The sequence below is a fragment of the Trichogramma pretiosum genome, unplaced genomic scaffold, assembly GCF_000599845.2.
Source record: "Trichogramma pretiosum strain Unisexual culture from Peru unplaced genomic scaffold, Tpre_2.0 scaffold66, whole genome shotgun sequence".
NCBI lineage: Eukaryota > Metazoa > Arthropoda > Insecta > Hymenoptera > Trichogrammatidae > Trichogramma > Trichogramma pretiosum.
In genome coordinates this window covers 23518-37245 of record NW_019640802.1, presented here as the reverse complement: position 1 = coordinate 37245, position 13728 = coordinate 23518, and the positions used below count along the sequence as shown (strand labels likewise).

General features: G+C 34.1%; 4 protein-coding genes across 5 annotated transcripts; 3 read left to right on the top strand and 1 right to left on the bottom strand.

Annotated features, from left to right (window-relative positions):
* The first annotated feature begins 2957 nt into the window (after nucleotides 1-2957).
* LOC106657229 (reticulocalbin-2) lies at nucleotides 2958-5437 on the top strand. The gene is made up of 4 exons (XM_014378620.2): nucleotides 2958-3568; nucleotides 3705-3852; nucleotides 3923-4378; nucleotides 4462-5437. Exons 1-4 carry the CDS (start codon nucleotides 3343-3345, stop codon nucleotides 4631-4633), a joined length of 1002 nt encoding a protein of 333 aa, XP_014234106.1. The 5' UTR covers nucleotides 2958-3342; the 3' UTR covers nucleotides 4634-5437.
* Nucleotides 5438-6363: 926 nt separating this feature from the next.
* Nucleotides 6364-7847, top strand: LOC106657215 (tigger transposable element-derived protein 4-like). Its single transcript, XM_014378597.1, has 2 exons — nucleotides 6364-7727; nucleotides 7844-7847. The coding sequence occupies exons 1-2, from the start codon at nucleotides 6364-6366 to the stop codon at nucleotides 7845-7847; spliced, it is 1368 nt and encodes a 455-aa protein (XP_014234083.1).
* A 963-nt stretch (nucleotides 7848-8810) lies between these two features.
* Nucleotides 8811-11156, top strand: LOC106657234 (chromatin modification-related protein MEAF6). 2 transcript variants are annotated; one of them, XM_014378627.2, is made up of 4 exons: nucleotides 8811-9048; nucleotides 9360-9563; nucleotides 9639-9675; nucleotides 10690-11156. In XM_014378627.2, the coding sequence occupies exons 1-4, from the start codon at nucleotides 8971-8973 to the stop codon at nucleotides 11019-11021; spliced, it is 651 nt and encodes a 216-aa protein (XP_014234113.1). In that variant the 5' UTR covers nucleotides 8811-8970; the 3' UTR covers nucleotides 11022-11156. The 2 variants fall into 2 exon arrangements, 1 of the variants encoding a protein (XP_014234113.1); XR_002763465.1 differs by lacking the exons at nucleotides 8811-9048; nucleotides 10690-11156 and adding an exon at nucleotides 9091-9238 and having other exon boundaries at nucleotides 9322-9563; nucleotides 9639-10568.
* A 1150-nt stretch (nucleotides 11157-12306) lies between these two features.
* Nucleotides 12307-13680, bottom strand: LOC106657243 (28S ribosomal protein S15, mitochondrial). The gene is made up of 4 exons (XM_014378637.2): nucleotides 13341-13680; nucleotides 13142-13275; nucleotides 12678-12873; nucleotides 12307-12602 (listed from the first exon to the last, which is right to left on the bottom strand). The coding sequence occupies exons 1-4, from the start codon at nucleotides 13565-13567 to the stop codon at nucleotides 12353-12355; spliced, it is 807 nt and encodes a 268-aa protein (XP_014234123.1). The 5' UTR covers nucleotides 13568-13680; the 3' UTR covers nucleotides 12307-12352.
* Nucleotides 13681-13728: the final 48 nt, after the last annotated feature.

The following is a 13728-nucleotide window of genomic DNA, read 5'->3' as shown; positions in this document are numbered from 1 at the left end:
ACTTGTTGCCGCAGTGCAGTGTCCATCCGTGCGCGCGCGCACACACACATACTGCAGCGCGACTTTATTACCTCAATCCATCTTAAATACGCGTTGCTGCCGCCGCTGTTGTGATTATTATTATTTTTTTTCTGACTCTATATCAGAGGCCTTGGCAGCAGGTAGAGCAGCGGAGCTACTACCCCCTAGCGCATACGTATTCTTTCAATCGTGACGCTACACGGCAGAACTCGTGCCTACCGGACGGACGGACGATCATCGTCGTGATGCTTACACGCGCGAAGGCGGCAAAAGCGGAGCGCGCCGCCACGATCCGAAGCCGATCGCGTACAAACAACGTGTACTTGTATAGATGTATAACACAGTATGTAACGAGTTCCGTGGAAAAATCCTTTTTGCACTAGTTCTGGATACACACCCGTGTGCATCATCATTTTTCCATCGACATAAGGAGAGCTTGCAAATTCGATGATTAATTTCTTACATTTTAGAAGAATAAGTCATTTCGAAATGTTTACATTCTTGATGATAAAATAAAATATTTATTACTTACAAGGAGACAACCTTCGGGTCACGGATCTTTACCAACAATTTTTTGGGGTCTCCAGGAACCTAATACAAAGCTCACTATGCTTAGTTTTATTGAATGGGACTTAGGGTCCATTTTATAAGGGGTTTTCTATTTTCATTAAAAACCTTTGAGATTTCCTATATATCAAGATAGGAGCACTTAAAAAAAATTCACTGATCAAAAGTTTTGAAATTTTTCAAAGAATCTGTCTGAATTTTTTCAGAATTTCTTTGAATCGGTCAATACCTTTTTTTAAAGATTTCTAATTTTCCCAAGAAAAGCATCAGAGTAGGGTCTCTCACTCAGTCAGAGTTGGAACAACTCAGACATAATAAAAATATTTGTCATTGTGTCCAAATCTTGAACGATTGAAACAATTTTAGACTTCCTACGCTGCGAGAAAAACGAAGTTGATCAATAACATTGTTACCTTTCTTTTTTCTATACCGAATTTATTTATAAAACATTTAATCAGTATCATCCGAATCACCGAGTCAAACTCATACGATTACACGTACAAAAATAGTTCCGAATTCTAGTTAAAACAAAATTCTATTAAATAAAATATAACATCTACAGAAACGTTGGTTATACGCGACGATGATTACAGGACAGAAAAAAAAACATACACACACAGACACAGAGCAAAAAGAAAGAAAGAAGCACAAATAGAGGAAGTAGAAAGAAGGAAAGAGAAAGAGAGAGAGAGAGGGAGACACGGAAAGGTAGCAACATCCTGTGTGTCGTGGACAGTACGTAGTACAGCGCACGCGAGAGACGAAAGATATGAGCGCTGCGACCCCCACCCGTTCACGCTCCGCTGATTTAACAGCGTAACGCTGCGATTTCATAAGCATTCCTCCTTTCCGGAGCTTCTCTCTCTCTCTCTCTCTCTCTCTCTCTCTCTCTCTCTCTCTCTCTCTCTCCATAGGGCACGTACATAGCTGAGTATTTCTGACTGCATTATAGGTATATAGGTATGTTTCGAGGTTTTTTCTTGCTTTCCTTTGCTGCCCGGCTCTCTTGTAGTACTCGGGCACTATTCACGTGTATGCCGTATGTGTGCAATAAAATTAAAAATTCAAAGTCGCGATCCCCAGTGCTTTTCGAATATAACACACACACGCACCCACACACACACACATGCAACATAATGTTATGTACGCGTCGCGCTGATACGGACAACTCACGCGTACGTACGCACTCGTTGCAAAAGTTTTTGCTCGATGAGTATTTTACAAGGGTGTGTATGTGTGTTTACACGTTAGTTTTCTCATTTTACCTGCTTACGGGTAAAATAATATCGCATGCATATTAAGCTGGCTTAAAGATTCGCAAGTACGTTTCATTTTCCGCGCACGAGCCATGGTGTTTGATTATTTTTTCTTCGATGCATCGCGCGGTGGAAGCCTAGTAGAGCTGCAGCGAAAAATTACCTCTGCCCGTGGATAAAGCCGCGCGATCTTTTAAATGCCTCGTGCACGATTTAAAAAACTCAACGAGTCTCGCGCGCAGCAGCAGCAGATGCTATCGCAATTATTTACTCGAAATAATGCGCGGCTACCGAACGTGTGTTATATTCCTACACAACCCCAGCTCCTTTTTTGTAAGATATATAAATAATGTATGTAATTCCCCGAGCTTATAAAGTGTTTGTGTGTGTATAAGTACGTCACGCCAGCCAAGCGCGATTTTTCATTAGGATACAGCCCCCGCGCGCCGCGATTTATTCCCTTCTTGTTTATTAGGATTGGCGGCGGACGACCGTTAAAAAACCGGGACGTACCGAGCGCGAGTAGGGCCGCCTTGTAACCGACCCTTATGAGCTGCATTTGACACTCGTTATTATGTTATATACCCTTCTGCACGTCTGATTTTTATATCAATGCAAGGGAAGCAATTTTTTAATTGCATCTACTAATAAAATCCAATTTTTCACTCTATATCTTTTAGCTAAATGCCATGTATCATGTCTTGCATGAGATTTATTTTGTATCAATTAAAAAACGCAGTTTAATTCTCTAAATCATGATCGTTCGTAAAATAAATCAAAATGACATTATCCATCCTGATATTTTACCGCGCGTAATTAGTTGGCTGGTTTTTTGATAAAAGAAATAAAATAGTTTTTATGAACATCGTCACATAAAAGTAAACCAGATCGTTTTTTAAATTGATGCACTATACCAATAATTTGCCGCAGCGTCGACGTGGAAGTATTTTGGTTTTGAATTTTCTCTTGAGTTTGGCTAGACTTTTGATTTTAATTTTATCTGCAGACCGGAAGTTACGTTTTTGCCTGCTTGTACCGACTTTTTTAACGCGAAACATTCTGCCACTATAGTAAAGCCAAACATATATCCATAATTAAACAGACTGCACAAAGCGACGACTTGTACACACGATCGAATTTACAGCTCTCGTAATACAAAAAAAATCATCGTCGTCGTCATTACGATTCTCAGGCCATATAGTAATACGTGTACGCAACGCAACCCTGTGCCGCTGTGCTGGACGTGACGATGCTACTATACGTGAGCTAACAATAGAACGGCAGCAGCAGCGAACCGCCAGCTACGAGTGAGAGAGCGAGTAACCTCAACCTCGCGCGACTGCCTCAGGCGCACACGGTATTTTAAATACCTTATATCGCGATTCAAGTGTTACACCTACTTGTGTATGTCAGTTCGTCTCGGCTGAATATCCGTGTGTGTGGTGCCGCGCGTTGTGTTATCAAACAAGACTCGTATCGTGTGTTACGGCGAAAAAAAATGCAACTGTCGAAGATCTTCTGCTCGCGACTCGGGTGCATCGCCCTGCTGATGTTGTGCTGCAGCTCGCTCGATTACGCGTCCGCGGCCTCGGCGCATATTCACACGCAGCATGGCAAGGGCGGCTCCAAGGAGCGCACCGAGGACGGGGCCTTCAGCCCCCGAGACAGCGGACACTATCAGGACGGCGAGCATCACAACGAGTTCGATCACGAGGCCATACTCGGTTGGTTTTTGTTTATTCGCGCAGCTATTTTAGTAGAGCTTCCCCTCGTCTCACAATTTTTCATTCTCATGTTGATCGTTGATTGTTACTCTGTCATTCGTTACTTTGAATACTTATAATATGCTGTATGTCACAGGTAGCGTTAGAGAAGCAGAGGAGTTTGATAAACTTCCAATTGAAGAATCAAAAAGAAGACTGAAAGTTTTGCTGACTAAAATGGACTTGAATTTGGATCAATTTATTGAACGAAATGAGTTAAAGGCATGGATTTTGAGATCTTTTAAGTAAGTAAACGTTGCATTCATCGATGAATCTTGTTTTGAGTTACAAAGTATATGTTGAAATATATTTCAGAATGCTATCCGACGAGGAATCAAAAGATCGATTAGAAGATGCTGATTCCGATGAAGATGGCAGAGTTACTTGGGATGAAATTCTTCAAGATACTTATGGCACAGATCCTGAAGACTTAGCTATTGAAGATAAAGCAATACAAAATGACAAAGATACATTTGATGTGGCGGATCTCAATCAAGATGGGTACTTGAATCCAATTGAATTTAAAGCATATACTCATCCAGAGGAAGAACCCAGAATGATGGATATCATTATGAAACAAGCAATGGAAGATTATGACAAAGATGGTGACTCCTACGTAAGTTTTCAAGAATTTTTAGGTGCTAGAGCAGAAAGCCACGATAAGGAGTGGTTACTTGTGGAAAAAGAAAAATTTGATAATGAATATGATAAAGATAAAGATGGTAAATTAAACCAAAATGAGATGAAAGCATGGCTTATCCCAAGCAATGAGTAAGTTCTGATGTTTCTTGATAATCATTAGTCATATTGAAAATTTGCTTCAATTTCTCTAAAACTCATCAATAATTTTTCAGAGATATTGCTGATGATGAAGTAGAGCATCTATTTGCTGCATCAGATGATGATCACGATAATCGATTATCATTTGAAGAAATTCTAGAACATCATGATGTCTTTGTTGGCAGTGAGGCTACTGATTATGGAGATCATCTACAAGAAATACACCGTTTTGAGGATGAACTCTGAGATGCAGTCATAAAACCTAAATTTTGGGTGTTCTCCAGTTTTTATAAGATCCCTAGGAAGAAATTGTACATGAAAGCTCTTTTAATATTTTTTGATGCCTATGTGTGTTCTTTTATTTTTCATGGTTTTTTACTTCTCTATGTATAACATTAATAGAACTTGAGTGACATACCATTGAAAAATTGAGAAAGTTAAAAAAAAAATTACTTAAATGCCAAATATTAAAACAACCTCTTGCAGTAAAATTTCATTAATATTGAGTCAGTAATTGATAGTCATTGACTTTTTCATTTTAATAAGATTCTTGACTTTATAAAAAAAACTGTGATGGTTGATGATGTTGATATTTTCATAATTTTTTTAATTCATGACATCTGCTCTGTACAAGCATTTTTCATAGATGATACAATTTTTGTACTATAACTTCACTTATTAAGTCTATGCCCAAGACAAAATCTAGCATATTTTAAAATCTCTTAAAATCCATGACATATCCTACACTTCAATCAACAGAATTTGAAAAGGCTGCTTGTAGTATTTTCAAAGCAACTGACTGAAGAATTTTTAATGATATCTAGTTTTTGTCCATGGCACAGAAATAATATTAGCAACTTGTCAATAGTAAACTTTTAAAATAAGTTCAAGAGTATTTACTGTTTTACAGTTCTGTCTCTTAGTAGTGCCATACTATTATTTTGTGATTGTATTGCTTTTCAGAATAACTAACAACTATACGTAGTATTTGTCAAGTATTAATTACTACTTTGATATGAAAATAAAATTGAAAATTGTGAACACGTCAAACGGAGTCTTTTTAATGTAATTTACTTAATTATGTCATTTAAGTCACTCTAAGTGAAAAATGAATAATTTAAAATGTAAAGAAAGATTTTATATTAAATAATTATATAAAAGATATTGGAATTAACATACGATTTAAATTGTAAACCTATCATACAAATATTTATTTTTTCACAAAAATAGGAAAAAATGTATTTTAAAGTTGGTTTACTACAACTTTGTTTGCACAAGTGAGATTTCTAATGTCAAATTGCGATGGTTCGATGAAAAGCACTTACACGTGAGCACAAAAATAAAAATATTTAGTGAATTATTTTGCTGGTTTATTATTCTATTTTACCTCTTACTCATGAAAATCTGCGATGATTATTGCAAGCAATTATAGAACTGAATCTTATTGAATGATGTATAATTAATAAGTCAAAAAGAGGTAAAAATTTACCAAGTTTAACTTACCATGGAAAACTTCAATTAGCTATAATAAAAAATATAGAAATTGGGAGGACTGTTTTTAATTTTACCTACATCATCTTAATTATAAGTATCATTGAAAATTAGAATCATCCACAAAAAATTAGCAAGAGAAAGTATTTCCGTGAAACAATAATTTTTATATGTAAAAGCACAATTAAAAAGGCATTTTTCTCTGCAAGACTCGTTGAATTGAATTACACAGACTTGTCATTTATCAGCTGTGACAGCTGCGCACGCATATAACATGTGTCAAGCATACGACGACGATTTGAACTGTAAACACTACGAGAAGCTGTAGCAGACGCAGTGTTCTCGCTTAATGGAATCAAACACATTGCACATAGTCCCAATTTCTGTGTTAATTTAAAGTTCCGATCTATGTTTATTGTAATCAAAGTCCGGTTAATGTAATCGCTCGCTTTTTGAAAATCGTCGAGTAAAAATCAAACTTTACAATGCCGAGAAACGATATGAGTTTACTCGAAAAGGGAAACGTGCTGAAACAGTACGATTTACTCGAAAAATGCACGCAGCGTCAAGCAGCAGCGAAGTTAGGAGTCTCGCAGTCACTGCTGAACAAGTTATTAAAAACTCGTCACGAAATCGAGTCGGCCGAGAACAAACATCGCAAGAGAAACAGGTCCGGAAAGGACGAAGATTTGGAAAAAGTCTTGAAGAAATGGTACGTTGAGGTGCTCGACAAAAACGCGCCAGTCAACGGGCCGATGTTGAAATCGAAAGCAGTCAGTATCGCCGAGAAATTGGGCAGATCGGATTTCAAGGTCACGGACGGCTGGTTCTCTCGATGGCTACGCAGGGAAAACATCGCTCTGGGCAAACCTCGCGGGGATCAGCCGCAGACCGAAACCGACAAGAAAAGCGCCGACCAGTGGATCGCAGCGGAATGGCCCGGTATGCGTGAAAATTATGCACCCCGTGACATCTACAATGCTCACGAAACGGGACTGTACTTTCGAGCGATGCCCGAACACACTCGTTGCGATTGCAAGGAGCGCGTGACTCTGCTGTGTTGCGCCAGCATGTCGGGCGAAAAAATCACGCTCCTCGTGATCGGCGAGAAGGCCAACGGTAATTGCTTTGAAAACGTCAGGAAGCTACCCGTGGATTTCGAGACGAATAAAAATGCATGCATGACGCGAGAAATTTTCACCGAGTGGCTGCGAAAATGGAACGAACGATTGGCGATCGAGCGGCGCCGTATTTTACTGCTCGTTAGCAGCCACAAGCCTCACAGCGATCTGCCGAAATTCGACAACATCAAAATTCTTAACTTACCCACGTCGTTCGTTCAGCCCTGCGATCAAGGTATCATTCGAATGTTCAAAGTTCACTACAGGAAAGAGATGCTAAAGCGCACAATAGAGCTCATAGAAAATAACAAAGAGGCGCAGACCAACGATGTCGCTAAAAAAATAACTCTACTCGAGGCGTTGCATTTAGCCAACGAAGCCTGGAATTTGGTCAGTAGTGAGACCATCGTAAATTGCTTCAAAACAGCGGGTTTTTCGCCGCGAGACAGCAGCTGCAGGCAGGTGATGAGCATAACGTGCGCGCCGGGCAACAATGCGTTCGCACCGCCCGAGGGTTTATCAGAGGCTACGTTCAACGATTGGCTCGGCATAGATGAGAATTTTGCGCACAATGAGAGTAATTCGATCGAAGAGGCCGATCAAAATGACGATCGCGAGTTCGAGGACCAAGTCCAAAAAGTGCCAACTAATGAAGAAATGTTGAACGCGCTCAATATCTTGAGAAAAGGCGTGCAACATTACGCGGATTCGTTTGCCGAGCATTATGCGTATGAGAAATTTATTTTGCAACTGATTAAAAGTAATAAAGATAAGAATGAAAATTGACGATTATTGTAAAGTTTAAATTTGAAATTAAATTGTAATAATAAAAGCTTCGTTTTAGGTAATATTACTTTTTAATTTTATAAATAACATTTGCAAAAAACGACGTACTTCTTAATTTTACCTTCACTTTTCGCGCACTTGAAATCAAAACATTCGGCCCGTCATAGGCTGTTTTCACAGTCGTCAGTGACGGTCACAAATCGACCAGCTGATTTGACTGGAGGCCAAACAAAGCGACCGCCCATATACTTTACATGTTAAAGTTAGTTGGTAAAAGTTCTTGTAATTAGTTTAACGTTCGGTAAAAAAATAAACAAAAAATATCTGGAGAAAGCGGAAATCCTTATGTATCGAAATATCGAAGCGGTTTTAGTTAAAGTTTTTAGATTGTAAATAAAAAAACATTGAAATTTCGGCTTTTTTGTCTGTTATATTGTCAATAAACTCTAATAAAATAGTTATTAAAAGTGGTTTTTTGGGTTGCAATACAAACCCTCAAGCGGAGAATTGTTTATTCTTTCAAATTACCAATGAAAAACTAAAAAACAATCGTAATTTCTAAAAATTATGAAAATGATCTCGTAATCGTCTTCCAAACTAAGTCTGCTGTTGGTGGAAAAATAATATTCTTAATTACGATTGTTTTTTAGTTTTTCATTGGTAATTTGAAAGAATAAACAATTCTCCGCTTGAGGGTTTGTATTGCAACCCAAAAAACCACTTTTAATAACTATTTTATTAGAGTTTATTGACAATATAACAGACAAAAAAGCCGAAATTTCAATGTTTTTTTATTTACAATCTAAAAACTTTAACTAAAACCGCTTCGATATTTCGATACATAAGGATTTCCGCTTTCTCCAGATATTTTTTGTTTATTTTTTTACCGAACGTTAAACTAATTACAAGAACTTTTACCAACCAACTTTAACATGTAAAGTATATGGGCGGTCGCTTTGTTTGGCCTCCAGTCAAATCAGCTGGTCGATTTGTGACCGTCACTGACGACTGTGAAAACAGCCTATTGAGTATTGTGAGATGACATTAAGCGGAGTCTTTAGTTTACTGTCTATGCACTGGCTGGTCGTTGCAGACGGATCATAATTCATAACATAATAAACTCCACAGTGAAAATTGTGTGATTGACCAAAACAATCATTTATTTTCTATAAATTCAAACAAATTATGGCTGCAAACGCAAAACAAAGCGTAGATGTTAGGGGCGAATTAGCCGATCTTGTTAAGAGAAAAGCAGAAATAGCCGTAAGTGATGTTTTAAGCAAATTTTGAGCAAGTTTCAGAATAATCTTCCCCCTATTTGTGTGCAAATTCATCAGTAATAAAGTATAAACGATTAAATTTTCATCATTAGACTTGATTTTTCTTGCATATATTGCTCTTTTATTTAATGAATATGATTTAATTACAAATAACTTCCAAATTGAATTTTTAGGTTAGTTTCTCAACTAATATTTTCATTTTTATATAATTCTTGACAGTTTTTTCACCATTCCTTTATCATTTTGCAATTGAAAGAATTATAAGGTTTTGAGTTCTTTCAAAATACTTTTCAGGAAACTTTAGCCAATCTGGAAAGACAAATATATGCCTTTGAAGGTAGTTACTTGGAGGATACGCAACTGTATGGGAATATCATTCGAGGCTGGGATAGATATTTAGCCAGCAACAAAAATACCAACAGTAAATCTGATAAACGAAATAGAAAGTTCAAAGAAGCTGAACGACTATTTTCAAAATCTTCCATCACATCTATAGCCGTGGGTTTCAGTTTTAATAATATTTATTTTAATTAATCATAAATAATTTATTTGTAATTTAAATAATTTTTTCAGGCTGTCAGTGGGTTGGCAGAAAATTCACAGGAAAAAAGTAAGGATGTGAACGGATATTGATAATTCTAGACTCACAGTTACCTGTAGTCATTAATGATTTGACACCTATGACGCTTTTGTTCTATTTGCATAGAACCAATTTAATGCACTTGCATTCTTTTGTATATTTCTCATTGATTGCTTAAACCAAATATTCAGCTTGGTACTTTTGATTTGTTAGGAGTAGAGTTGTAAAAAGTATTCAAGTTTGTCAATGTTTGACAAAATAATATATCTATATAATTTATATGCATGTTAGTAGATATATACAAATACTTTGTTTTTGACTTTATGTTAAACCACAATTTATTGGTGCTTTATAAATATGTCTTCTTGAAACTATGATTTTTCGAATGAATTTTATTTTCTAACAGAATTGCATTGACATAATGGTGGTAGTTAGAATTTAAATTTAAACGAAAGTTTCTGACTCGAAAGATTTTCGTGCTTTTTGAAATCTTAGCATTGGGTATTGTAATTTAACAACCGCACACTATAATCTATGTTAAGATGATTGAACAATCTAATTGTTTATGTTCAAGGCAATGCTTAAGCTGTGTAAAAATTAAAATTTTTAAACCTGTTATCTGGGATATTAACTTAATGTTTTTCTAATTGAATCGGTTGTATCACAAAGAATACAAAGGTTACAATACAGCAATTTAGAAAAATACTCAGTAAATGTCTCAGATAATAGGTTTGAAAGTGTTTATTTTTATCATGGTTTGACATTCCCTTCAAATGATTTATAAATCAAACTTGATGTGAAGAGCTAAGCTATCTCGTACAAAACATTCTTAATTTCATTCTCAAAAATTGTACTTGTAATAATTTTCATAGAAATTTAAAATCAAAAACTATTTTTTAAATAAACTTTCATTAAATTTTAAATCTCCTAGTGTTTAATTTTTTTGTTTCTTATACTTAATAAATATGTAATGTTTGAAATGCATGTATCTATCTAAGATTTTTTAAATTATATTTTGGCTTCTAATGAAAAACCTCATTTTAGTTGATCGGTACAGTGAATCAGAATCTCAAGTTGGAAACAGTGGCAGTGAAGATAATTGTAATTACAATAATTCAAATACAGTATCAACTAGCAATAGCAAAGAAACTGGTAAAAATCACACTTCTGGTCAAGCAGGAGTTTCTCAAAACAATGGACCCCTTAGCAGTAATGAAAATGTTGCATTATCTGCACAATCAAATGGTCCTTTATCTAATGGAAAACTTGATCATACAACACCTGTGAAAGATAGTCACAGCAGCAAAGATACAAACAAAAGTCGCCCTTCCAACAGTGCTAAAAAAAGTGGTAATAAGAGATCTCGTAATAGATAAGTAGGCAAAAATAGTTGAACATCGGTTAATATTTGTTTGTCATTACTAGGAAATGTAAAAAGATCATGAATAGTTCATTTCTTGATTTTTAAATTTTTTATCATAACTTTACCTCTGTCCAAAAACAATAATTTAATGCTTTAAAAGTAATTTTAATATAAAAGGTGGAATTTTATGTTTAATGACCAAAATAAACTAATACTGTAATGAGAAGTTTTTCTCTGAATTTTTATAATCACAATGCTAAATTTTTTTAGCATTTTTAAAGTTCAATTTGCTTTTACCTAATTTTTTTTATGAGTAAAAAAAGTTCTAGGATATAATCACTTTTTGATAATATTCATATATTGGTAATAGAAATGTAATATGTTAATAGTGTACAAATGTTGAATATTTTAAATATTCATCACTTGAAAACTATCATCTGAAAACCAAATTAAGAGTTTTTCTGATGGATTTCTTTCGCATTCTTCAAAATACTCATTAAAATATAGTAAATGTGCTGCGTGTATCTGCTCTTTTTAAAGAATATAATTAAATTTACAAAGAGGAATAGATCTGCAGTCAAATAACAGTCATTCTATTGATTGAAAATGAATTTATATTGTAAAATAATTCAGGCGGCTTTTTTTTTTAATGAACTAAAAACCTTACTAAGTAAATTTGATACATGATTTATTATAGGATTTTCTAAATTCATCTGCATATTTTATAAGTCTTTGATTGAAATGAGACCAAGCAGTATTTGTACTCTTGCTATAATTTGGTTTCGACTTCTCATATTATAAAAACAGAAAACCTTTTTTGATAATTGAATGGATATCTAATACCATTCACATCGACGAAATTTATTCCGCATACGACGAAACTTTGCTATTATACTAAAAACGTTGGTAAATGTTTTTGAAATATCTATATTAGATATATAATAACGTGCAAAATAATATAAAATAAGTGTAAAAATTAATTGTTTTTTGTACTGATAAGAATTGAAAATTATCGTAACTATCTGCTGTTAACAACTTGCAATTTGTTACAATACATAATAAAAAATATGTACTACTACAAACTTTACAAAATTTTGTTGAAAATATTATAAATAGGTGAGAACCATTACAGAAAGTGATAAGTTTTCTATACAGAAAGCCTTATCAAACTAAATTACTGAAATTTAATGTTTCATTATATAAAATATTAAAATTCATTTCCTAATTGGATGCAGACCCATGAAATAAAATTGCGCTGATCAAATGGACAGCGTGATGAAAACAATTAAATAAAACTATTAAAGAAACAAGTATTTTTATTTATTTATAAATCGAAACATTTGATTATTTTTTAATGCTAGCTGCTTGTTTTTGGGCTTCCTCTATCATCTCCTCTGTGATAGTAGGTTCTTTACCACAAGCAATTTCTTCATTTCTAATGAACTGCAATTTTTCTACTTTATCTTTGAAAAATTCTCCTTTTTGTTCTTCAAGTTCATTTTTGTACTCTTCCAATTTTTGTTGTATCATATTATCACAATAATTTTCTAACATGTGAGTTGTAGATGGTTTACGATTTATGTAAGGATTGAACCTATATTCATTTATGATATTATTTAATCATGACATTATTATATGAATTGAAAAAAAGTTTGTTTGTATAACTTACTGTGAAAATGGTTTGTACGTCAGATTTAAATTTTTCAGTATATATTCAAAACGAGGATAATCATGCATTCTTAATTTTCTTAACCATTTTTTTCTTTTTTCAATCATTTCTTTCAAAATTGATTTAGTTCTTTTATCATTTGGATTTATATTTTGAATTTCTTGCAGCCTCAATATATGAACTGTTATCCGACCAACTAAAAAAAAAAAAAAAATTAAAATCACATTAACTTTCATGAGTTAAATTATAAACTTATCTAATTATTAGGTATTTTAATAAGTTTAGCAGTTTTGAAAATCAAGTAAAATAATCCATGCAAAATCTTTTTCAAATTAAAATTCATTATTCAGTAGGAATATTCAATTTAAAAAAAATTTCATATTTATTTATTCATGGATAACTCTGCCAAAAACTACTGGATGATTTACTGTGATCATTCGATATAAAATAACATTATATCCTACTTTTTGTTTCCATTGAGTTAGTATCATACAAATGTCTTTGGAGTAATTGAGTTGCCTTTTGTTTTTCAAGAGTAATCATTTCTTTTCTTCTATTAAATTCTACAGTAAATATTTTCTTGACATTTTCATCAGTTCTAGAAAAAATTTAAAATTAGAATTCAAGTTTCATGACAATAGAAGTAAAATAATATTTACATACTCTTGCTTTAGTTCTTGGGAATATACATATTTCCCAACAAAGTCTGTGGGCTTGACATTAAAATCTACTCCTCCATCACCACTTTTTCTAGGATCAATGCAAGGTATTTTTACAGGCCTTATCCATTCAATAGGTATCTTTTTGGCAGTAGAATAACCTCTTGTCCCTTGAATAATACTTCCAACTAAATTTGCAGAGTTTTTTAATTTACTACGAAATACATTCATTTTGATTTAAATTCACTTCAATTTCATGCAAGATAAAAATGAAAAATTATGTAGAAAATATTTATCGATATTTATGGAGCTTAAAATTGTTCAAGTTCATCACTAACTGAACAGCGAACACTCAGTGTTTTTATTATTATGTCTGCTACAGTTCGCAAGCC